The sequence below is a fragment of the Trachurus trachurus genome, assembly GCF_905171665.1.
Source record: "Trachurus trachurus genome assembly, chromosome: 12".
In the NCBI taxonomy this organism is placed as follows: Eukaryota; Metazoa; Chordata; class Actinopteri; order Carangiformes; family Carangidae; genus Trachurus; species Trachurus trachurus.
Window position 1 is genome coordinate 1594425 of NC_139908.1, and position 22860 is coordinate 1617284.

General features: G+C 40.9%; 1 protein-coding gene across 2 annotated transcripts; it reads left to right on the forward strand.

Moving 5' to 3' along the window:
• Window positions 1-1914: 1914 nt before the first annotated feature.
• Window positions 1915-20780, forward strand: ash2l (ash2 like, histone lysine methyltransferase complex subunit; the record flags this gene model as incomplete). Of its 2 annotated transcripts, XM_083983631.1 has the most annotated exons (17): window positions 1915-1973; window positions 3661-3727; window positions 5059-5204; window positions 6350-6438; window positions 6540-6634; window positions 8431-8526; window positions 8953-9048; window positions 9157-9232; window positions 10164-10181; window positions 12873-12972; window positions 14540-14757; window positions 16346-16513; window positions 17229-17422; window positions 17514-17606; window positions 18822-18920; window positions 19035-19094; window positions 20056-20780. In XM_083983631.1, 17 exons carry the CDS (start codon window positions 1915-1917, stop codon window positions 20161-20163), a joined length of 1782 nt encoding a protein of 593 aa, XP_083839757.1. In that variant the 3' UTR covers window positions 20164-20780. The 2 variants fall into 2 exon arrangements, with proteins under 2 accessions (XP_083839757.1, XP_083839758.1); XM_083983632.1 differs by lacking the exon at window positions 10164-10181.
• Between the last annotated feature and the right edge of the window lie 2080 nt (window positions 20781-22860).

A 22860-nucleotide genomic window follows, 5' to 3' on the forward strand; every position in this document is an offset into this window, starting at 1 on the left:
CTGATCCTGAGGGTTTAGACGAGTCTCTGCATGGACTCTTCTGTATTTTCAGGTTTCAGAGTCTCTGGCTCAGGGCCGTTGCTATGAATTCTGGCCCCCCTTAAAGAATACTAAAGTGGGCCCCCTTTTTCTTTTTTTTTCTTAGACTACGTATGTATTATCGTTTTTTATTTAGCCTTCTTTGTTTTGATGCTAATGCAGCATTACACTGCAAAAACTCAAGTATCTTAGCAAGAATATTTGTCTTATTTCTAGTCAAAACAAATCTCATTCTACTTAAAATAAGACTCATCATATTAAAAGTTGTAGTTTTAGACACTTTTTACTTCTTTCGAGCATATTTTCACTTGGAATAAGTAGAAAAAATCTGATAGTGGAGCAAGTTTTTCTTCCTTATTACAAGCACAAAAAACTTACTTTCACTGGCAGATTTGTCTATTTATTGTGAATTTAAGTGAAAATGATTTAAAAACAAGTTAATTTTTAGGTAATGAGTCTTATTTTAAGTGGAAATAGATTAGTTTTGACTAGAAATGAGACATTTGGACAAGAAATAAGACAAATATTCTTGGAAAGATGTAGAGTTTTTACAGTGTACTATGAGTATTAGTCAGGGTCTTACGCAGAATAAATCAGTCATACAAAGATTAGACTACTGGGGTTTTTTATGGGCCCCACTGGGCGCTGGGCCCCTAGAGTTATCATCACCTTTCTCCCCTATACAACGGCCCTGCTCTGGCTGCAGAAACCTCAACCACACATCCATCATCCAGAGAGGAAATGTTCTCTTCTCACCTGGTTTCTACTCTTCCACGTAAACATTATAATTTTCTCTGACCTCAGCACAAACCTCGTCTCCACTGCAGCTCAGGAAAACTCCACAGGAGGAAACACTCACCAAGATAAAGCACATCAAAAACCAAAACTTATATTCTACATTGTATGTAAAAGAGGTCATCCTAACTGTCATACATTTATGATTATTCATCTTTTCTTTTCTTATCTATAATTATATATTTATATGTGTGCTTGTGTCAAAATGTAATTAAATCAATCTCAATCACAATCACTTTATTCGTCCCCAGTGGGGCAGTTGGCTGTGCAGCAATGCGGAGCTAAAAGAATTGACAGTAACACAGTGGTTCTCAAACTTTTTTTTTTTTTTTTTACATCAAAGCCCCTCAATTGGACCAAATTTTTAAGCAAACTCCAGAAATACACAAATATTTGTTCTCAGACTGAATAACATAACTTTTTTAGTCAATGTGCACATTCAAATTAGGGCCAATTGTGTGGATTTTTGGATAGGCTATATAGGGAAATAAAAGGTTGTAAGATTTCAAAAAAAAAAAAAAAAAAAGTAAACATTTTCTAGAAAAAAATGGAGATATTTCTCAAAAAAGTAAAAAAAACAAAAAACAAACAAATCTTCCAAAAAGTTGGGGACCCCACTTTGAGAACCATTAGTGTAACAGATGTAGAACATGCACAGTACAAAATATACAACAATATTATGCAACAACCAACAGCATAAATACATAAAGAAAATAAAGAAGTAGGATATACAATTCACAAAAGGGGTTGAAAAGTTAAAAACACCAAGGACCGGATAGGCTAACTTTCCCCCCTGGAGTTTAATAGGGAAATGGCAGAAGCGTTTATATAAAAATCCAATCTAATGCAATTTTTTTTTATCTAATTTTAATTTATTTTCAATTTTATTTCACTTGTATTTGCCTGTGTAAGTTCAGTTGTTACTTACCACTGACCTCTGAACTGCAGTAGTTGATCCTGGCTGTAAACGTGTGGCTGCAGTTCCCCTGGCGGCCTGCGGTGTCGCTGCTGAGCGGCAGCGCCACCGGAAGTCGCCGTCACTCTCGGCAGTTTTTTTGTTTTCATTGATTAGAAACCAATATGGCGTCTGAAGGAGAGGCGGGTTCCGCTGCTGCAGCCGAACAGGAGGCCGGAGAGGGGTAAGTCTGACCCGCATCGGCACAGTTTTACTACCACACAAGCGTCGGACATGACTCAGGTTATCGGTGAAGATATAAACCACAGAAACGACCAGTTTGAGCCGCAAACGGCCGTTAGAGAGCAGCGCGGGCTAGTTAGCTGCTAACGTTAGCGCTGCTCAGAGAGACAGACTGAAGCAGATGAGGTCCACTTCTGGTCCAGTTCTGGTCCAGTTTACTGCTGTTTATAACCAGAAAACACCGGTACCGAGACAGAACTGCAGCGGTTTGATGTTAGTAAGTTCATCAGACTGCACCTGTAAAGTCTGTGCATCAACTAAGAGCTGGTATGAACTCGTTTCAACAGGAAGAAATGTCAGATTTAGCGATAACAATGTATTTCCTATGTACTTCTTCCCATTTCTTTGTTAATTTTTTTTAAAAACAATATATTTAGTATCATTTTCTTACATACACATACACTTGTATTCACATATATGTAGTTATATCAAATATGTAGATCTGTGCTCCACCAACGAAGGCACCTGTCATGGTACAAGTGTTGTAGAAAGAACAAAACCACATCACAAACATCCACTTCTCAGCCATAAAACATTGTGTGCATAATTTAAGGGCTTAATACACTTGCGGGTATTTGAACTCATTAATTCTGTTACAAGGTTTACAAGACTACTTATTCCTCTTCATTGTCATTTGCTAAATCGATACCATAAACAAACACATTAAACGGTTTCCATATCTCTTCGAATATGCCTTGCCTTCCTTTTCGTATGTATGTCACTCTCTCCAAAGGAAAGGTTGTCTTTGTTCATTTTCATATGGACTATGTGTCCGAAAAAAAAAGATGAATTTTGTTATTATTTTAGTTTAGGTTCAATATACATATTTGCCTCTGGCTGCATACAATTTGTGTAGAACCATACGTTTTTCCTGTAGCATCAGACACTTGAAGATTATCCATGAACATAAAATAGCAGGAAACACAACTTGACAGGGCTCCAGACTGCCCCTGAATGGAGGCACTCGAAGAACCTTAAATCTGTCATTGCAGGTGTCAGGTTAATGTGTGTGAGGATCATGCATGAAAAGAAAATGTAAATATTTGCTTTGCAGATTGATTTACAGTGTGCACCTCTAAATTTTCTGCTTGAGCGCCTTAAAATTTGAAGTTAGGGAGTGGACCACTGTGCTGTTTGCTTCTAGTAAAACATGTTAGTTTGGAGCTGTGATCTTTATAGGAACAGTGAAGCTGTAAATTAAAACTGTAAAAACAGCCATTTTTTTAATGGTGCAGACAAGATGCTAACACTGTGATTCTGTTTGTTTTGTAATAAATTGTGTTATTTTGATGTGTCGGCCCAAGTGATGGGTGTGTAACAGTCAAAGATCTGCTATGATTCATCTGAAACCAGTGTTACTTATTTTTTAAAACACAAATTATAAATTCAACTTTGCAAATGGGATGATTTTATGTTTTTCATATTTTACAAACCAAATTGTAGCAGGCTATAGTCTGTCAGCTCCTTGTAGGTTAGTGAATTTCCTGTGTGATAACAGATCGGTGTCGTTACTGGAAGAGTTTGGCCTGAGGAAATTATTTTGTTCACACCTTGATGTGAACTAACTTCCTGTATATTTCACTAGTTTGGTCCAGAAATATCTGATAAATCTCTGTGTCGTCTTTCAGGGACGCTTCGTTTGGTGAAATACCCATGAACATGGATACTGAGTCTTCAAATGGCAAAGAGGGAATGGTAACACTGTTTGTCATGTCATCTATTATTATAACTGTATATCTGAGTTAGGGCTGGGCGATATGAGAAAAAATCCTATCACGATAATTTTTTTCATATCAGTCGATATCGATATATATCACGATAGGACTCAAGTCACTGTTTTTGTCAAGCCTAAATGTTCTATCATACTCACGAGTATAGAGAGTATGAGATTTGAAGATATCAGAAGGTTATTTCTGATTTAAATATTTATTTTTCATCAAAAATTTAACATTTCAGATGTAATTATTAACATATAAAAGCAATGAGTAGCCTAATAACAGTTTCAGATAAATAAAACTGGTATTATATAAAGTTAGTTTCAACCAAATAATTTGATTGGACAAGAGACATACATGAGTGCTGATATACAGGTATATACAGGTCTTTTTACAGACATTATCACTCCGCTGTTCAGCCATTCTTTAACATTACATCAGACAGGAGTTAAATCAGAGCCACACTCCCCTTACAGGATCTGCCCCATCTCTCTGCTGCTGCTGCTGCTACAGTTATAAACGGACGTGAAAATTAAAACCCGGACCTGACGTGGCCCGTCTAATTAGCGATCATTCTCAGTCTAAACCTGACTGAAAAAGAAAAAGGAAGAGAAATCGCCGCGGTTAGCGCTTGCTTCGCAAGTGGCCAGTGTTTAGGTCGGCACAGCTGAACAGTGTCGCTCTGGTGTGAGGAGCAGCAGCAGCAGCAGCAGCAGCAGCAGAGCGGCTACGCCGTGACTGCGCTCCCTCTGATGTGTGACGGCGGCCGGAGCTCGACCCGCTGCGACTGCCTGCTGTCTCCGTGGTTAAAGTTTAGTGTTGTTTACGGTACTGTATTAGAGTTCAATCAATCTGGGTTAATGTAAACATGACGTACCACGTCTTTTCGCGGTCACTCGTCCTAGTTCTCCTCCATTTTTTCTTTCGAGGCAACACTCATTCTCTCTCTCTTTTTTACTGGCGATGCCCCGCTGCTGACGCCAGGCTGCAGCAGCCCAAACATTACCACGTGTTGTTGTGCTGTGTACTGTCTTCCTGTGCTGTGTCAATCTAACCTGGTTGGCTCAGCCAGTGGTTCAGCGCGGCGCAACTCTCGTTTTCATTGGCTGTTTCAAAATATGAATGAATGAAACCTATCGACTCTCTATCGACCACGTTTCATATTGCTATTGAGTAAAGTTATATCGCGATATATATCGTTATCGTTTTATCGCCCAGCCCTAATCTGAGTTATATTTTCTAACCAATGATGTTGAACCAGCTGTTTAACGGTTGTTGTGTTGTGTTTGTTGTGTGTGTTGTGTGTGTCAGGACACGGCGGGTGAAGGCTCGGAGGCGGCGGACGCTCTGACGGGATCGGGGGACGAGGACAGCGGGAGGCAGCTGGGGGACGTGGAGCTGCAGTGTGCTCTCTGTATGAAGTGGTTCACTGCAGACACGTTTGGCATCGACACTGTGTACGTACAGACTGCCTATATGTTATTATTATAATTTATCATATATTCAGTTTAGTTTAATAAGTTAATTTGTATCAGGGACAATGTACAAAATCACATCAGTCTCAAAATGAGAGATGCTTTGTAGCGAGCAGTCAGGTACAAAACATATTTCATAACAGAAGGAAATAGGAACATACAGTTGTTAAAATACTTCCTACTTTGACAAAGTTAAAAATAAATAAGGCTTAAGATTAAAGGGATAGTTAAGCATTTTGGCAAATTGGCCCATTGCCATAATCCCTAAGGTCATAGCAGTAGGTTCGTTACCTTTAATTGTCGGTGCAAGCTGTTTTTAGAACGGCGGAGCAGAGCCGTGAGCTGCTCAGAGCTACGCTACGGAGGCTCATTATGGGATTTCTTGGTTTCCCTCATCAAACTCATCAAATACACAATCCAACAACTCCACAATGCTCTGGTGGACAAGTTGTGAGCTGCACATTCACCACGCTATGAGATAATAACACAACGTTACCACACAGAGTTGTTTTAGAGGGAAATACAGAGACTGTTGATGAAAAACTGTCCCTGAAGGCAACACGCATCAGCGGTTTTGCATGTATTTCCCCCTAAAACAACTCTGTGTGGTAACGTTGTGTTATTATCTCATAGCGTGGTGAATGTGCAGCTCACAACTTGTCCACCAGAGCGTTGTGGAGTTGTTGGATTGTGTATTTGATGAGTTTGATGAGTTTGATGAGTTTGAAACCAAGAAATCCCATAATGAGCCTCCGTAGCGTAGCTCTGAGCAGCTCACGGCTCTGCTCCGCCGTTCTAAAAATAGCTTGCACCGACAATTAAAGGTAACGAACCTACTGCTATGACTATAGGGATTATGGCAATGGGCCCGTTTGACAAAATGTTGAACTATCCCTTTGAAATACTTCATACTATTTGATTTGATTGATTTTATTAAGATCTAAATAATACTTCATACTATGACAAAGTTAGAAAATAATTAAGGCTTTAGATTAATGCTGACAGGACTGATTCCTTAGGATCCATAGGGGAAAACGTTGAAGGCTTAGGGATGTTACAGTCTCCAATTGATATTATGTCTTTATTGAGAGTTTTAATGATGAACTCTTCTCCCTCCTCCTCTACAGGACTTGTCTTCCCTTTATGACCAATTATGTGTTTCACTGTAACGTCTGCCACCACAGTGGGAACACCTACTTCCTCAGGAAACAAGCAAGTACGTGTTTTATAACAGCTAACGAGGTGTTTCACAGACAACCTCAGTGTTTTTAATCCTTCACTAACACGATGACGCCGCTGTTGCTGTTTCCTGTCCAGACCTGAAGGAGATGTGTCTCACAGCGCTGGCAAACCTGACCTGGAGGTCCAGGACTCAGGAGGAGCATCCGAAGACCATGTTCTCCAAGGACAAGGTGGGTTCACTTCACACATCTCAACAGAGGTGCTGCAGGACTGAATAATGATAATGATAATAATGTAGTGTTGTTAAACGGATAGTTCACCCAAAATTGAAATTGCTTACTCATTATCTCCTCCCCCTCATGTGGACTAAGGGCTGGGAGAAGTTTCAGAGTCCTCCGTGGCTTCTCTGAGTTACAGGGGGTCTCGGTGTAGCAGTGCATGTCCATATGACGGTTGTGAATGGATACCAACTGTCTTCGTAACAAAAAGACACACCAAAAATTCCAAATTGGACGAACCGGGAAGAGAAGCTTCTGCTACAAACAAGCTTGAAAAATAGACTTATTTAATTTTTTTCGGAACAATGTCTCATGTCGGGGCTTCAATACAAGACGGACATTACATACGAGCAGCATGGAGGTATTTGGATGTTTTTTGGTGTGTCCTTTTGTTACGAAGACAGTTGGTATCCATCTGCAACCGTTATATGGACATGCACTGCTACGCCGAGACCCCCTGTAAAATTTCAATTTTGGGTGAGCTATCCCTTTAATGTAGTGTGCCTATTTGTGTAAATGTGGCACAATACTATATTAGGGGGACTGTCAATGGAAATTAGCTTGGTAGCTAGAATTGAGTACATTTACATTTTATTTTATAATGTGTATCAATGTTTATTGTCCCTCTCCATCAAATAAAATTAACTATACATAATCTGATCTGAGAACAGCTTCAAGAGCTGGTTCTAGAGTCTGTTTGACTGATGTGACCCGTTATGATGAGCTGCATCTTGTGTCAGTCTGATTTAGAGTGTGTGTGTGTGTTTATAAACATGTTAACGAGCTCCAGGTGGATTGTTTATAAACCTTAACGAGCTCTGGCCTGAGGCTCAGAGGTTACCACGGTATCCGCGGATCCTTAAAAAGTCTTACATTCATGTATCTAAAATTAAGGCCTTAAAAAGTATTAAACTTATTAGAAAATTCTAAGATGGTCTTAAATACAGTACTCAATGGTCTTAAATTCATGGATTAAAGTTCTCCGTCAATGGGAAAAATGAGGGGGGGAAAAGGCTACACGTGTTTTTTAGTTTTTTTTATAAGTATATTTTTTGGCTTTTTTCATGCTTTTATTAGATAGGACAGTTCAGAGTGTGACAGGAAATGGGAGGCAGAGAGGGGGGGAATGACACGCAGGATAGGGCCGTCCGACGCGGGACAAGTTGCACATGGGGCGGGTGACTGCTCTACCAACTGAGCTAAACACCGCCCCGGCTACACGTGTTTTTGTTGTGGTTTACTAATGCTGCTCTCAACCAGGTCGGTAATTTCTCCCGCTAATCAATGAAGGAAAAAAGTAGGAGTGTGGGTGGATATTTTTCACACTATCTGGCAACCCTAACCCTGCCTGCGCGTATGAGCCTGGTGACATGACACTCAGTCACTCACTGGCTCGTGTCTGCTGGTTAAAGAAGTTGAAATATTTCCATCCGGGTTCTTACGGATCCTTAAAAAGTCTTAAAAGGTATTGAATTCTGTAATCTAAAAACAAGGCCTTAATTGGCATTAAAATGTCTTAAATCAATTTTTCAAATGTCTTAATGTTAACACAAGTATGCCTGAGCAGTAGACAGCAGTAGGCAGTATGAAAAGTCCAATGATTTGTTCGTTTGTTGACCTCCTCCCATTCATTCTCTATGAGAAATTTTTCAGTGCTCGGTGCAGTTGTCCCGTGTCTTCTCAAGTCTGTAAGAAAAATGTTTGTGCGATGAACATTTGTCATAATTTCTGCAAAATCTCTGTTTCAGGACATCATTCCATTCATCGATAAGTACTGGGAGTGCATGACGACCCGCCAGAGGCCGGGGAAGCTCACCTGGCCCAACAACATCGTCAAGACAATGGTAACGTTGTGGTGCTTTGTTACAAACTTTGTGCGTCTACTAGTCCACCTCTCGCTGTTTTTGCTGCTTTCACAATGATGATGAGACACAACAAACAAAAACACAGACTTCAATAAGAATTCACTAAGTCATCATCATTTTCATTTTTCATTTTATTTTATTTGTTCATTCCAGTCCTGGGATTGGAAAGGAGCAGATGAAATGCTACAATAATGAACCGGTTTACAGCCAACAATATACAATACAAGTCAAAAATCCATAACTGTTCTTTTTTATTACATGTTTTTTACATCCTCTTAAACTGGAAAATATTTGTGCATCTTTTTTCTTCGACTCCGACTCTTCATCCTACTACAGATCATTTATTACATTAACACAGTTCTGTCACAGTGATTTTATAAAACATTTGTTGTTTGGTTTTCCCAGAGTAAAGAGCGAGACGTTTTCCTGGTGAAGGAACACCCCGACCCCGGCAGCAAAGACCCGGAGGAGGAATACCCCAAGTTCGGCCTGTTGGACCAGGTCTGTGTCTCTGCTGCTGCTTCTGGAGACACACACACACACTGTTTACAACACACACGACACGACTCATAACTAACTAATGTTTGATGTGTGCGACTTCCCGTGTAGGACCTGGGAACCATCGGGCCGTCGTACGACACTCAGAAACAGACCACAGCCACGCCCACGGCCGGCGGCCTCAACGGTGAGAACACAACTCACAACTCACAACTCAGTCCAGGGGTCCGTTTCACAAAGCAGGTTCAACAAACTCTGAGCCTAGTCCTGAACTCTGAGTTGATCTACTCTGAGATAGGAAACTCAGAGTTTTGGGTTTCAGAACAGGTGATAACAGTTGGTTCATTCAACTCTGAGTAACTTGACCCTGAGTTACAGGGAGATGAAAAGCCCTCATCAATGGAACAAAGATAACATGATTCACCATGGCAACCAGAAAAAAAAAAAGCCCAGCTCCTCCCACTTCTCACGGTGGAGTGACGTATGAATGCTGACGCAGAATCACGAAATATCGAGAGTTAATCAACATTGTGTGTTTGATATGTTGAAGTTTGTCTCCATTATAACATGATGGGGATGTGCGTGTAGTCAGCAATCACACCTGGAAATAATCCATAAATGGAACTGCGCGTGTGTCCGTGTCGTGTCATGTGAGGGTTGTTCAGATAAACTGACAGTGCAGAACAACGGGAACAATCAAACAAATCCTCATGGAGAATAAAACATCCAGTTGAGGAGTTTACATGTCCTGTCAGCTGCTGCTTTCAGTCTACAGGCTTCAGATAAAAAGGAGAAACTCAGGGTTAGTTGGAGAAAACCTGCTCCCGACCAGGTTAGGTTCACAGAGTGTGTTGCCATAGTAACTGACTCTGAGCTTCAGTTACCTCTCTTTGTGAAACGGAAAACCCAGAGTTTGCCTCATTTCAGGGTGAACAGACTCAGAGTTTTCACTAAAGCTGCTTTGTGAAACGGACCCCAGATGGTTCTGTCGGAGAGAACTGAATCGAACACGTCTTGTGTGACAGCAGCCAGTAAAACCAGTACAAACCAGTATAAACCAGTATAAACTCCCCAGTGTGACCGTGATGCCGGTGGTGACTCTGTGTGTTGTGTTCCAGGTGGATCTTCTTTCTCAGGTGACTATGTGGTGTTTTTAGCGTCTGGAGCTGATCTGTGTGTGTGTGTGTGTGTGGTTGTGTGTGTGTGTGTGTGTGTGTGCGCGTGTGTGTGGTTGTGTGTGTGTGTGTGTGTGTGTGTGTGTGTGTGTGTGTGTGTCGTCCCCTTCTGGATCGAAGTTGGCCCTGAGTTTCCAATCAGTTTCAGTTTGTCCCCAAACCTAAAAAAAACAACAACAAAAAATAACCAAACAAACTGATCCTCAGTCAAACATCTTGTGGGCAACTTCATCCACGTCCAGTCGTAACCCCCCCCCCCCTCCCCACGACTGTCGACTGTCTGCTCTCTGCATCTGTTTGCCCCCCCCACCCCTCCCTCCCAAAAGCTTTGACCCCTCCTTCCTCCTTTGTAACAACCCAAAACGTTATAACGGCCAATAACGTAATAATGTTGGCCATTTTAAATGTAACGAAGCCAATAACGTAATAACTTGCCAATAATGTAATAAAAAAAAAAATCAAAAATCAAAATTGTAGGCCTTAAAAAGTCTTAAATTCGCTTAAGTATTGTGTTCAAGTCTTAAATAATTATTTTTCTTATCTCAAATGCTCAATAAAATGCTCCTGCGACACTTCATTGTGCTTTATTGCAATGGTTCTCAAAGTTGCGGTTAGAGGGCCCTTGAGAGGGCTCAAGGGGGTCCCCAATTTTTTCTTGAAATTTTACCACTTTTTCTAGAATTAAAAATAAATAAATATATTTTTTGAGTAGGTTTTCCACTTTTTTCTAGATAATTTTTAACCTTGTTTAAAAAAAAAAAAATTCTTTAGAAATCTTGCCAATTTTTCCCAGAAATTTCTCTACAGTATTTCCAAGAATTCACACCATTGGTCCTAATTTGAACGTACGGTCCCCAATTTTTTCTTAAAATTTTACCACTTTTTTCTAGAATTTAAAAAACTTATCTTTTTTTTGAGAAATTTTACCACTCTTTCTAGAATAAAAAAAATGTATTTTCTTTTGAGTCGGTTTTCCACTTTTTTCTAGATAAATTTTTAACCTTTTTTTTTATTTTTAATAATAATTTTAAAAAAATCTTTAGAAATCTTACCAATTTTTTCCAGAAATATCTCTACAGTATTTCAAAAAATTCACACCATTGGCCCTAATTTGAACATAGATTTCCTTAAAAAAAAAGTAATGTTCTTCAGTCTCAGAACAAACATTTGTGTATTTTTGGTGTTTGCTTCAAAATTTTGTCCAATGGGGTGTAACTTATGTTATTTGTAAAACTTTTTTAAATGATTTTTTATTACATTATCGGCAAGTTATGATGTTATTGGCTTTATTACATTTAAAATGGACAAAATGATGAACTTATTGGCCGTTATTATGTTTTGGGCTGCTACACTTCCTCCTTTGATCGGTGATCGTCTGTCTTGCTGCTAATGGCCCTGAAACCCCTTCACAAACCTCTGCAGTGCCTCTGTGCCCTCAGTCCTGTCTGACAGGTGAGAGCACAGAGTCAGACTGTGCCGTTGGCTTTCATCCAATGCTAATGAGCCTCCTCCTCTTCCTCCTCCTCCTCTTACTCCACAGAAATATATAAATATGATTCGTCAGATGCTCGTGGTCTCAAATGACTTCTCAATGAAATGACATTGCAGTGTAGATGGCGGTGAAGCTGCTTTGCTGTGTGATGTGAAGCGGCTCCTCATTATGTGCAGACTTTAAATCATCCACCACAGTGTTGAAGGGATAGTTCAACATTTAGTCAAATTCTCCTATCACCATAATCTCTATATATGTTATGTAACATTATGAGACGGAGTTGTTTTAGCCAGAACAACCTGCACATTCACCACATTATGAGATAATAACACAACGTTACCACACAGAGTTGTTTTAGAGGGAAATACAGAGACTGGTGATGAAAAACTGTCCCTGAAGGCAACGTGTATCTGTGGTTTTGCATGAATTTCCCTCTAAAACAACTCTGTGTGGTAACGTTGTGTTATTATCTCATAGCGTGGTGAATGTGCAGGTGTCTTGTCCACCAGAGCGTTGTGGAGTTTTTGGATTGTGTATTTGATGAGTTTGATGAGGGAAACCAAGAAATCCCATAATGAGCCTCCGTAGCGTAGCTCTGAGCAGCTCACGGCTCTGCTCCGCCGTTCTAAAAACAGCTTGCACCGATAATTAAAGATAACGCACCTACTGCTATGACTATAGGGATTATGGTAGGGTAGAGATAGGAGAATTTGACTAAATGTTGAATTATCCCTTTAAATGCAGCAGAAACTGTCGAGGAACAACTTTGTTTTAATCTGTTAAAACAGAAACAGGAGTGTGTTTTTTTCTCTTTCTCTGTGGTCGTTTCACAGCCACAGTTTGTTCTTTAGTTTCTAGTTTCAGCTACTTGCAGCATTATCATCATTGTCAGGGTTTTAGATTCTTCTCGTGTTTATGAAACATCCCATAATTCAGCTGAGCTCTGACTCACCGTGTGGCAGCGTCACTCTGACTCGAGGCTGATAGTGTTTGGACGACGCCGCTCCGACTAATTCCTGCCTCTTTGTGCCTGCTGTAATAACCTGCTTTCACTGTGTGTCAGTCTCTGTGTGTATATGTGTGTGTGTGTGTTTGGTGTGTATTCAGTGTAATCTAGAAATGTGTGTGTGTTTTTTTTGTGTTGTTTTGTTAAATTGAAGGTGCCTTGGCCCCCGGCCCTGGAAAAGGAAGAGGAGCCAAACGTAAACAGCAGCAGCAGCAGGAAGGAGCCACTGCAGGGGCTACGAAGAGGACACGCAGGTACACACACACACACGCTTGGATCACATGTTTGCTGTGCACACCAGTGTTTCCCATACATTCATGTATGTATAAATGATGTCCGCCACAAATAGAATAGACCAGGGGTTCTCAACCTTTTCCAAGCTGGCCCCCCCCCCCCAAGCTGGTTCAGTGCAGTTAGTCCCCCCCAACACCCGGCACTTAGGGTTCTTCGTCAGGTGTGCATATAAATGTCGTCATTTCTTGCCTTGTATTTTAAACCTGATGGAACCTTGTTCTAAAAACGTTGTTTCTTTGATATTCCATTATGATTCTGTTTTACCATTGAGGACAATGGGAAAAAATGGCAGTTTTAATTGTTGAAATGACCAGAAGGCTGACCAAGGGTGAACAAACCTCTGTAGGGGTGAATATATGCAATGCATACTGTATGCCTGCAAACTCAGAAGGAGTGAAAAAGGTGAGTCACCAAACCCCTGTAGGGGTTAAAATTGTGATTTTAACACATAAATTAAGCATTCTGGTGTACTCTGACTGAGAAGAACATGAAGGGAACATTTGTTTCAGATAAAAAAGCACATTAAGCAGGCCTACTGACTGAGGTTCCTATCATTGTAAGGCAACAAGGCAAGAATGGCTGGAGTGTATGAACTCAGAACTGGTCTAGTGGGGAGCAACAACAAATCTCATGTTTTAAATCCAGGGGTCTGGACCAGTCATTCAAGGGCCCGTTTGCTCTGCTATGGGGGGGCATGTCCGTGCAGCGGTGCACCGCGGACATGCACGGAGGAAGAAAAAAAAAAAAAAAAAACGAAACCTGATGCGCACCGCCACATCCACTCGGACCAACAGGTCCGCTCGTGCCGACAGCGGCAGGAGGATAGACATATAAAGAATATATTTATATCTATGAACAGGAGACCAAACGCTCCTCGGCGTATCACTGCCTCCAAAAAATGACTGAGTCCTGTCACCGGGCTCATACGCGCAGGCAGGCCAGGGTTGCCAGATAGTGCGAAAAATATCCCCCACAATCTTACTTTTTTCCTTCCGTGATTAGCGGGAGAAATTACCGACTGGGGGATGACCCCCACCCTCCCGTCCTGTGCTCGCGCTGCTCCGGGAGAGTGTCCACGCCCCCCCGGTTGAGAACCACTGGAGTAGAGTTGCTCACCCTGAGGTTTCTCCTGTTTTTCCCTGTTAAAAGGGTTTTCCATGGAGTTTTTCCTCAGTCGATGTGAGGGTCTAAGGACAGAGGATGTTGCTACGATGCCATGTAAAGCCCTTTGAGACAAACTGTTTGTAAAAACGGGCTATACAAATAAAATTGCCTTGCCTTGCCTTGCCTAGACCAACGCAATATCGCTCCGTTCATTCATCTCTGCAAAGCGCTCTTTCTACGTTATTGTCATTCACACACACACAGAAGCGTGCATGCATGACACATGAGTGTGCGGTAAAAGCAAAACTCATACTGTCCTCCGTGTTGGTGGTGTTTCACTGAGCTACAGTGATGTTACCTTGTCCAGAGTGAACTCGCTGGCCCAGTGCCACACAAAGTAAGCTCCTCTCTCCTTCACCGTAGCGACCCCCTGTTCTCGGCCCAGCGCCTCCCGCCTCACGGTTACCCGCTGGAGCACCCGTTCAACAAAGACGGCTACCGCTACATCCTGGCCGAGCCCGACCCCCACGCCCCCGACCCCGAGAAGCTGGAGCTGGACTGCTGGGCCGGGAAACCCATCCCTGGAGACCTGTACCGGGCCTGTCTGTACGAGAGGGTGCTGCTGGCCCTGCACGACAGAGGTGATAACCACACACACACACACACACACACACACACACACACACACACACACACACACACACACACACACACACACACACACACACACACACACACACACACACACAGTCGCTTAAACGCTGCAAAAACTCAATATCTCACCAAGAATATTTGTCTTATTTCTAGTCAAAATGTCATTTTTAGTCAAAACAAATCTCATTATACCTAAAATAAGTATATTTATACATATACATACATAGTTATACATTAAAAAGCAGCTTGTTTTTAGACACTTTTTACTTCTTTCAAGCAGATTTTCATTTGAAATAAGTAGAAAAATCTGATAGTGGAGCAAGTTTTTCTTTCTTATTACAAGCACAAAAAACTTGCTTTCACTGGCAGATTTTTCTACTTATTTCAAGTGAAAATTAGTTTGAAACAAGTGAAAATGATCTAAAAACAAGTTAATTTTTTAGTTTTGACTAAAATTGAGACATTTTGACAAGAAATAAGACAAATATTCTTGGAAAGATTTAGAGTTTTTTGCAGTGAAGGTTCCATCCCAGGCAGCTCATTTTTGGCAAAATGGCAAAATTATAAAAAATCTGAGTATCTCTGGTAAGTATTAGACAGTAATTAATGACATAAGTGATTTGACATATCAATAACGAAATGTGGTCCAGAATGTGACCGACCAATCAGATTAGTCTCAGACAACTTTGGTTGGTTGCAACCACCATTAAATAATTAATTTCAGACGTAATGTTGATCAAAATACGACGTTTATGATTCCTGATTGGACGGAGGGGCTGCGTGCTCATCAGTTGTATTGTGTTATCAGTAAAATTGTAAGTCTAGCCGCCTGGGATAGGAACTCTAAAGGTGAACAGGTTCAGAGAGCTTGAAGTGTGTGAAAAGACCTTTAGGACTGTTATTCATGACCGAGCTGAAAACTACAGTGGCCCTGAAGGCTCAACTCACTGCAGCCAAGGGTAAACACACACAAACGTGCTAAAAATTCAGAAAACGTGACAGGAACCCACAACACAAGGCGTGGCAGCTTTATTTATACAGCACATTTCATACCAAGGAGCAACTCAATGTGCTTTACATAAAAACTAAATATGTAACAGTGAGAATTGCAAAAAAAAAAAAAAAATAGTAAAAATTTGAAACATTAAACATTAGGGCTGGGACAATATGCTTTTTCCTGATTCGATTCTTCTACGATTTTTTGGATGGCGATTCGATTTAAATTGTGATTCTACGATATTGCAGATTCTCTCGATTTTCAGTCATTAGGCATTTTTAACATTTATCTGCACACAAATACTGTAGGAGCCTATAAATTAACATACTCCATTATAAAGTGAACTTAAACCCTTTTCAAAACCTGGACTCTCAGTATGTAAAAAAGGAGAACAAATGCACATTGCACAATATTTAAAAAATAAAATTTAAAAAAATCGATTTTTGAAAAAAAAAATCGATTTAAAAATCGTCAAAAAAGATACTGCGATATTTATGTGAAACGATTTTTTCTCCCACCCCTATTAAACATACAATTAAAAGCAAGAAAAAGTAATAAAATGTGTGTGTGTGTCTCAGCTCCTCAGCTGAAGATCTCTGACGACCGTCTGACGGTGACGGGGGAGAAGGGTTACTCCATGGTCCGAGCTTCACACGGCGTCCGCAAAGGGTCCTGGTACTTCGAGGTGACGGTCGACGAGATGCCGCCGGACACGGCCGCTAGGCTAGGCTGGTCGCAGCCGCTCGGTGAGCACACAGAAACACTGACTTTATTCCCATAAAATTATGACTTTTTTTCTTGTAAATTTATTACTTTATTCTTGTAAAATTCGGGCTTTATTTCTGTAAAATTGTCACTTTTTTCTCATAAAATATGACTTAATTCTTGTAATATTATGACTTTTTCTTGTAAAATTAAATTGTGACTTTATTCGTAAAATTTTGACTTTTTCGTAAAAAAAAATACTTTTTCCGTAAAATTGTCTTTTTGTCGTAAAATTATAACTTTTTCTTGTAAAACTATGACCTTTTCTTGTAAAATTATGACTTTCTTGTAAAATTATGACTTTTTCTTGTAAAACTGTGGCTTTTTTCCTCGTAAAATTGTCACTTTTTTCGTAAAACTGTGACTTTTTTCGTACAATTGTGACTTTTTCGTAAAATTGTGACCTCTTTCTCGTAAAATTATAACTTTTTCTTGTAAAATTATGACTTTTTCTTGTAAACTTATGACTTTTTCTTGTAAAATTATGACTTTTCTTGTAAAACTGTGACTTTTTCCTCCTAAAATTGTCACTTTTTTTGTAACATTGTGATTTTTTTTCGTAAAATTGTGACTTTATTCTCTAAGTCTGAGACATTTTTTTCTCAATGTAGCCCTACTACTCCGTCGTAGTGTTTGAGCTGCTGTTTGATGAAAACTTTTTCCGTTATCTGTGTGATGGTCGTGTGTCCACCTCAGGAAACCTTCAGGCTCCTCTGGGCTACGACAAGTTCAGCTACTCGTGGCGCAGCAAGAAGGGAACGCGCTTCCACCAGTCGCTGGGGAAACACTACTCGTCCAGCTACGGCCAGGGCGACACGCTGGGCTTCTTCATCGAGCTGCCCGACGGCACCGAGACGGCCAAAGCTCTGCCCGACACCTACAAGGACAAGGTGACGAAGACGAGACGAGAAGAGGCGTTCGCTGACTCCTCCTCGCTGTAGGACGTTTCTCTTTCTGACGTTTTCCTGTTTCTGTTTCCAGGCGCTGATCAAGTTCAAGAGCTACCTGTACTTCGAGGAGAAGGACTACGTGGACAAAGCAGAGAAGAGTCTGAAGTCCATCACCCCCAGCAAGGTGAGACTTCTCTTCCTCCGTTCAACATTTTGGCCGTGAGCAGGGGGTCGCGATCGACCGGAGACAGTGTGGGTCGATCGCGTGATGAAGAACAACAAAAAAAAAAGTAGATAAAAAAAACACAGTTGTCTGGACAGCAGGCATTTTTTTCACAACCAACCTCAAAAGCGAGGGCAGGTCCGCCGAAGCATCATTCCGGGTGAATCAGCTCTCCGCCCGTTGTGTTTGTTGTTACTTTGTTGCCGCTCCACAGAGCGCACATGGCTACTTAATTATGCACGTGCTGACCATATGGTTGTGCTGAGGCATTCTGGGGGTGGAATATGAGGTGTGTTCATGTCTGCACCATTCTTGGGTCCGGTGTGATTTATCAATGGAATATTGCGGAGAGTTGTGCGTACGCACAGCTTGATCAGTGTTTCCAAAAGTATCCAAAAAAAAATTATTATTTTTTTCCTCACGTGTGTTTACGTGCGGTGCGCCCGCACGCGAGAGAGGCGGCAGGTTGAGAGGCTGACTGGCGGAGATGAGAGTTGGTGAAACGCTAGCATGGTTATTAAAAATTTGGGTCCGGCAGTAAATTGGGAGTCGGCTTTTACGGGTACCCGAAGTCCTGTCACCAAGCTACAAAGGACACCACCGCGTCTCCTTCTCTCTCTCTCTCGCTCTGCGCCGGTGAGGTGCGTTGGTTCAAGCTCAGCACAACGTCTGAACGGAGCGGAGCCCCGATGAGCCCCGCCCCCGCGGGCACACAAGCAGCGCGTCAACGTCACCTTGCGGCCCGGCCCGGAGTTTAAATCAAACGCACCCCTTCTGCTGCGGTCGAGTTGAGAACGTCTCTGGTTGCAAACAGCGCCACTGAGCTTTCATTGATTTTCAATCAAGATTCAGGCGCGCGGCCGCCTCAAAATTTATAATGCAGAAAAAACCCTGCATATCGCTGGGGGCGGCACAAAATAAGGTGGAGGCGGCCGCCACGCAATTTTGAACGCAGGAAAAACCCTGTATCTATCTATCTATCTATCTCTTCCCCGAACGTTACGACACACAATGTTGATTTGCGTCGTTGCAGAAGGAACACTTTGGAGTCAGTTTCCACCTTCAAATCTTCTCATTTTGAAAATAATTTGAATTCTGTTTGAATAGTGAAGTTTGTTCTGACAGAACTAGATGAGACTCATTCTGCAGCTGTAACTCAACGCTCCTGTTTTCCAGATGATCTTCTACAAGAACGGAGTGAGTCAAGGTGTTGCCTTCGAGAACCTGTTTGAAGGCCTGTACTTCCCGGCCATCTCGCTCTACAAGAGCTGCACGGTCGGTTTCTCCAGCTCCTCATTTACACCTCCTCTCCTCTTCACCTCTGATCCCTCTGCATTTCTCTACTTTTTTTTTCTCAACGTGACGTGTTTGTAACGTTTCTCTCCTCAGGTGTCGGTGAACTTCGGGCCACATTTCAAACATCCACCGAAGGAAGTCAAGTTCCAGCCGGTGAGAACTCGCACTGCACAGATCAATGTCATCAAGATTCAGTCATTATCTGCTGATATGAACATTAATTAATGTCCAAGTGTAGCTACTATATTATCTACATGTTTCCGAGCATCACAAACGGAAACCAGTTTTCCATGGTTTCAGTAGCTGTCGTAGTCGCGTTATTCGAGCTGTGCTTTTATTTTGAAAAGCGTCTGGCTGCAGACTCTGGGTCACAGAGAAGAAGCTAACAGGAAATAGATAAATATGACCACAGAGGTTTTTTTAATTACCAATTTCCATTTACAAACATGTCAAATTAAATCAGATAACGGAAAAGATAACAATAACGATTCGTTTTCCGTTTTCATGTAGGGATGTCCCAATACCACTTTTTCACTTCCAATACGATACCGATATTGCAGCCTTAAATATCGGCCGATACCGATATTGATCCGATATTAGGGGTGGTGAAAAAAATCGATTATTTATATTTTTCAAATTCTAATACAAAGGCGAGTCCTCCTGTTACTGGCTGACAGGCTGCTGCTATATGGGACAGACAGTAGTGAGCTTACTTTTTAACTGTAAAATGTACGTGTGTGTAGCCTACGTGCCACACGGCCGACACATGGATAATATAATACATCCATGGGCCGACATCACTTCTCCTTGCTACAATCGCACCATGGATGAATCGCACACACGCTGTTGTTGTTGTGATCATGTGATCTCTGCATGAGAGTCACCTAGGACAAAAGTGCTGGAGCAGAATAATGGACTGCTTTTATCGGAGCGTTTATATCGGAGATTTTAGATGCAGTCTGATATAATCTGATATTAGTTTTTTTTGGCTGATGTCAGACAGATATCCGATATCAATATCGGATCGGGACATCCCTAGTTTCATGTCTGACGAACGAATGAACATCTTCTCACTACTTTGTCTGCTCCCCCCCCCCCCCCCCCCCTCCTTCAGATGAGCGACATGGGCTGGGGCGCCGTGATCGAACACACGCTGGCCGACATGTTGTACCACGTGGAGACGGACGTGGACGGACGACGCAGCCCCCCCTGGGAGGGATGAACGAACGCCACACACACACATTCACAGTAGAAACACAAACACAGCTCCTCCTCCTCCTCCTCTTTCTCAGACAGTGAAATGAAAACACATCATGCTGCAGTTAAGGGGATAGTTCACCCAAAATTCAAATTTCTACTCATTATCTCCTCCCCCTCATGTGGACTAAGGGCTGGGAGAAGTTTCAGAGTCCTCACTGCAAAAACTCAAAATCTTACCAAGAATATTTGTCTTATTTCTAGTCAAAACAAATCTCATTCTACCTAAAATAAGTATATTTATACATATACATACTAGTTATACATTAAAAAGTAGCTTGTTTTTAGACACTTTTTACTTCTTTCAAGCAGATTTTCACTTGAAATAAGTAGAAAAATCTGATAGTGGAGCAAGTTTTTCTTTCTTATTACAAGCAAAAAAAAACTTCCTTTCACTAGCAGATTTTTCTACTTATTTCAATTGAAAACAAGTGAAAATTATCTAAGAACAAGTTAATTTTTAGGTGATGAGTCTTATTTAAAGTGGAAAGAGTTTAGTTTTGACTAAAATTGAGATATTTTGACAAGAAATAAGACAAATATTCTTGGAAAGATTTTGAGTTTTTGCTGTGCTCCGTGGCTTCTCTGAGTTACAGGGGGTCTCGGCGTAGCAGTGCATGTCCATATGACGGTTGCAAATGGATACCAACTGTCTTCGTAACAAAAAGACACACCAAAAAACATCCATATACCTCCATGCTGCTCGTATGTAATGTCCCTCTGGTATTGAAGCCCCGACAGGAGAAATTGTTCTGAAAAAAATTAAATAAGTCTATATTTCAAGCTTGTTTGTAGCGGAAGCTCCCAGTGTAAAATATAGACTTATTTAATTTTTTTCTGAACAATTTCTCATGTCATGGCTTCAATACAAGAGGGACATTACATACGAGCAGCATGGAGGTATTTGGATGTTTTTTGGTGTGTCTTTTTTGTCTTTTTGGACGAAGAAAGAGGAGATAATGAGTAGAAATTTGAATTTTGGGTGAACTATCCCTTTAATTTGTCTGATTCCTAAAGATATTTACATTTCCGGACAGGAAGTAGAAACCTCCCTCCTTGAATCAGCTCAGTTCTCTGAGCCGCTGCCTTGAAGTGTGTGTATGTCGAAGCTCCTCTGGACGTCACGGACGCACTTCAACGTTTCTGTAGACGACGGACGATCTGACGATAGTGTGTTCTGTTGTTTTTGCTAATTTTATTTGTTTTATAACGTGTCTTGGTTTATTTACTGTTTTATACTCTGGGTTAAACAAAAAATAAATAAAATATGACGAGGACAAAGTTTCAGTTTCATTCATTTGACACGAAATAGACACGAATAGAACAAAAAAAAGTGTAGCTTCTCTCTGGAGCTCTGGGAACAACAGGTCGGTGTCAGCCAATCAGAAGAGAGGAGGAAGCTCTGAGTCTCTCTTCTGATTGGCTGACTGGTTTCTAAAGTGATCCAATCAAAAACCGAGCAGATTTCAGAATAAAACACTCAGAGAAACTAAAAATCCTGCATTGTTGTTGTTGGATGGATGGTGAGTCCAGATGGTGAGGGGGCGGGGCTTAGTTGTGACATCACAAAGTGACAGGAAGTCCTGACGGCTGGTTCCTACCTTTCTACTGTCTATGGCTTTAATATGAAATAAATTAAATAATAATATATAAATTGTTTTGTAACTGTACAGCACTTTGCTCTATAAATAAAATAATTATTCAGAATAATAATTTAAGTCACCTTTTAACTTTTGAACCTTTACAAACAGTTATTTTAACCTTTTGACTAGTCTGTTAATTGATGCTTTTTTGCTCCTATGCTTGTTTACTTCTATATCTTATTCGATCTTAAAGTCAAAGATTATTAGTCTACTTGCCAACAATGAGTACCCGGAAATGTTGAGTACCCCAAAGTTTTATGTTAGAAATAGATAGTATGGGTCCCCAGTATTCAGAAACTGCCGGATGCTAACTTATATATATTGGGCAATTACCATAACAGCCATGATTAGCATAAATTAGCATAATTGCCTATATGGGCAATATTTCTACAAAATTGACTTGGCTGATCTGGGCAATATTAGTGTGGTTTTAGGGGTTATTGATGATGCTGAATCCATTTCTGACATTTTCAAAATTCAAAATGGCTGTCTAAACCGGAAGTGACCAGATGAAATCCATCAAAATCGGCCCACTGGCGGTTAAAATCTGGTCACTTCCGGTTTAGACAGCCATTTTGAATTTTGAAAATGTCAGAAATGGATTCAGCATCATCAATAACATCTAAAACCACTCCAATATTGCCCAGATCAGCCAAGTCAATTTTGTTGAAATATTGCCCATATAGGCAATTATGCTAATTATGCCAGTTATGCTAATTGCCCAATATATATAAGTTAGCATCCGGCAGTTTCTGAATACTGGGGACCCATACTATATATTTCTAACATAAAACTTTGGGGTACTAAACATTTCCGGGTTCACAATGGGGCCCTATGGGCTGGCAAGTAGACTATATTAACTTTTGCTCATGTAAGAAAATCTGTAAATATTTAGACAATGCGGTGAAATGAGTCAAACCCAACGAGACAATTTTAATAATTAGCAACAGAAATACGTTTTATTTAGAATTACAAACAGGGCGTTTTATTATTATTTCATCATTTATGGCTCATATCAT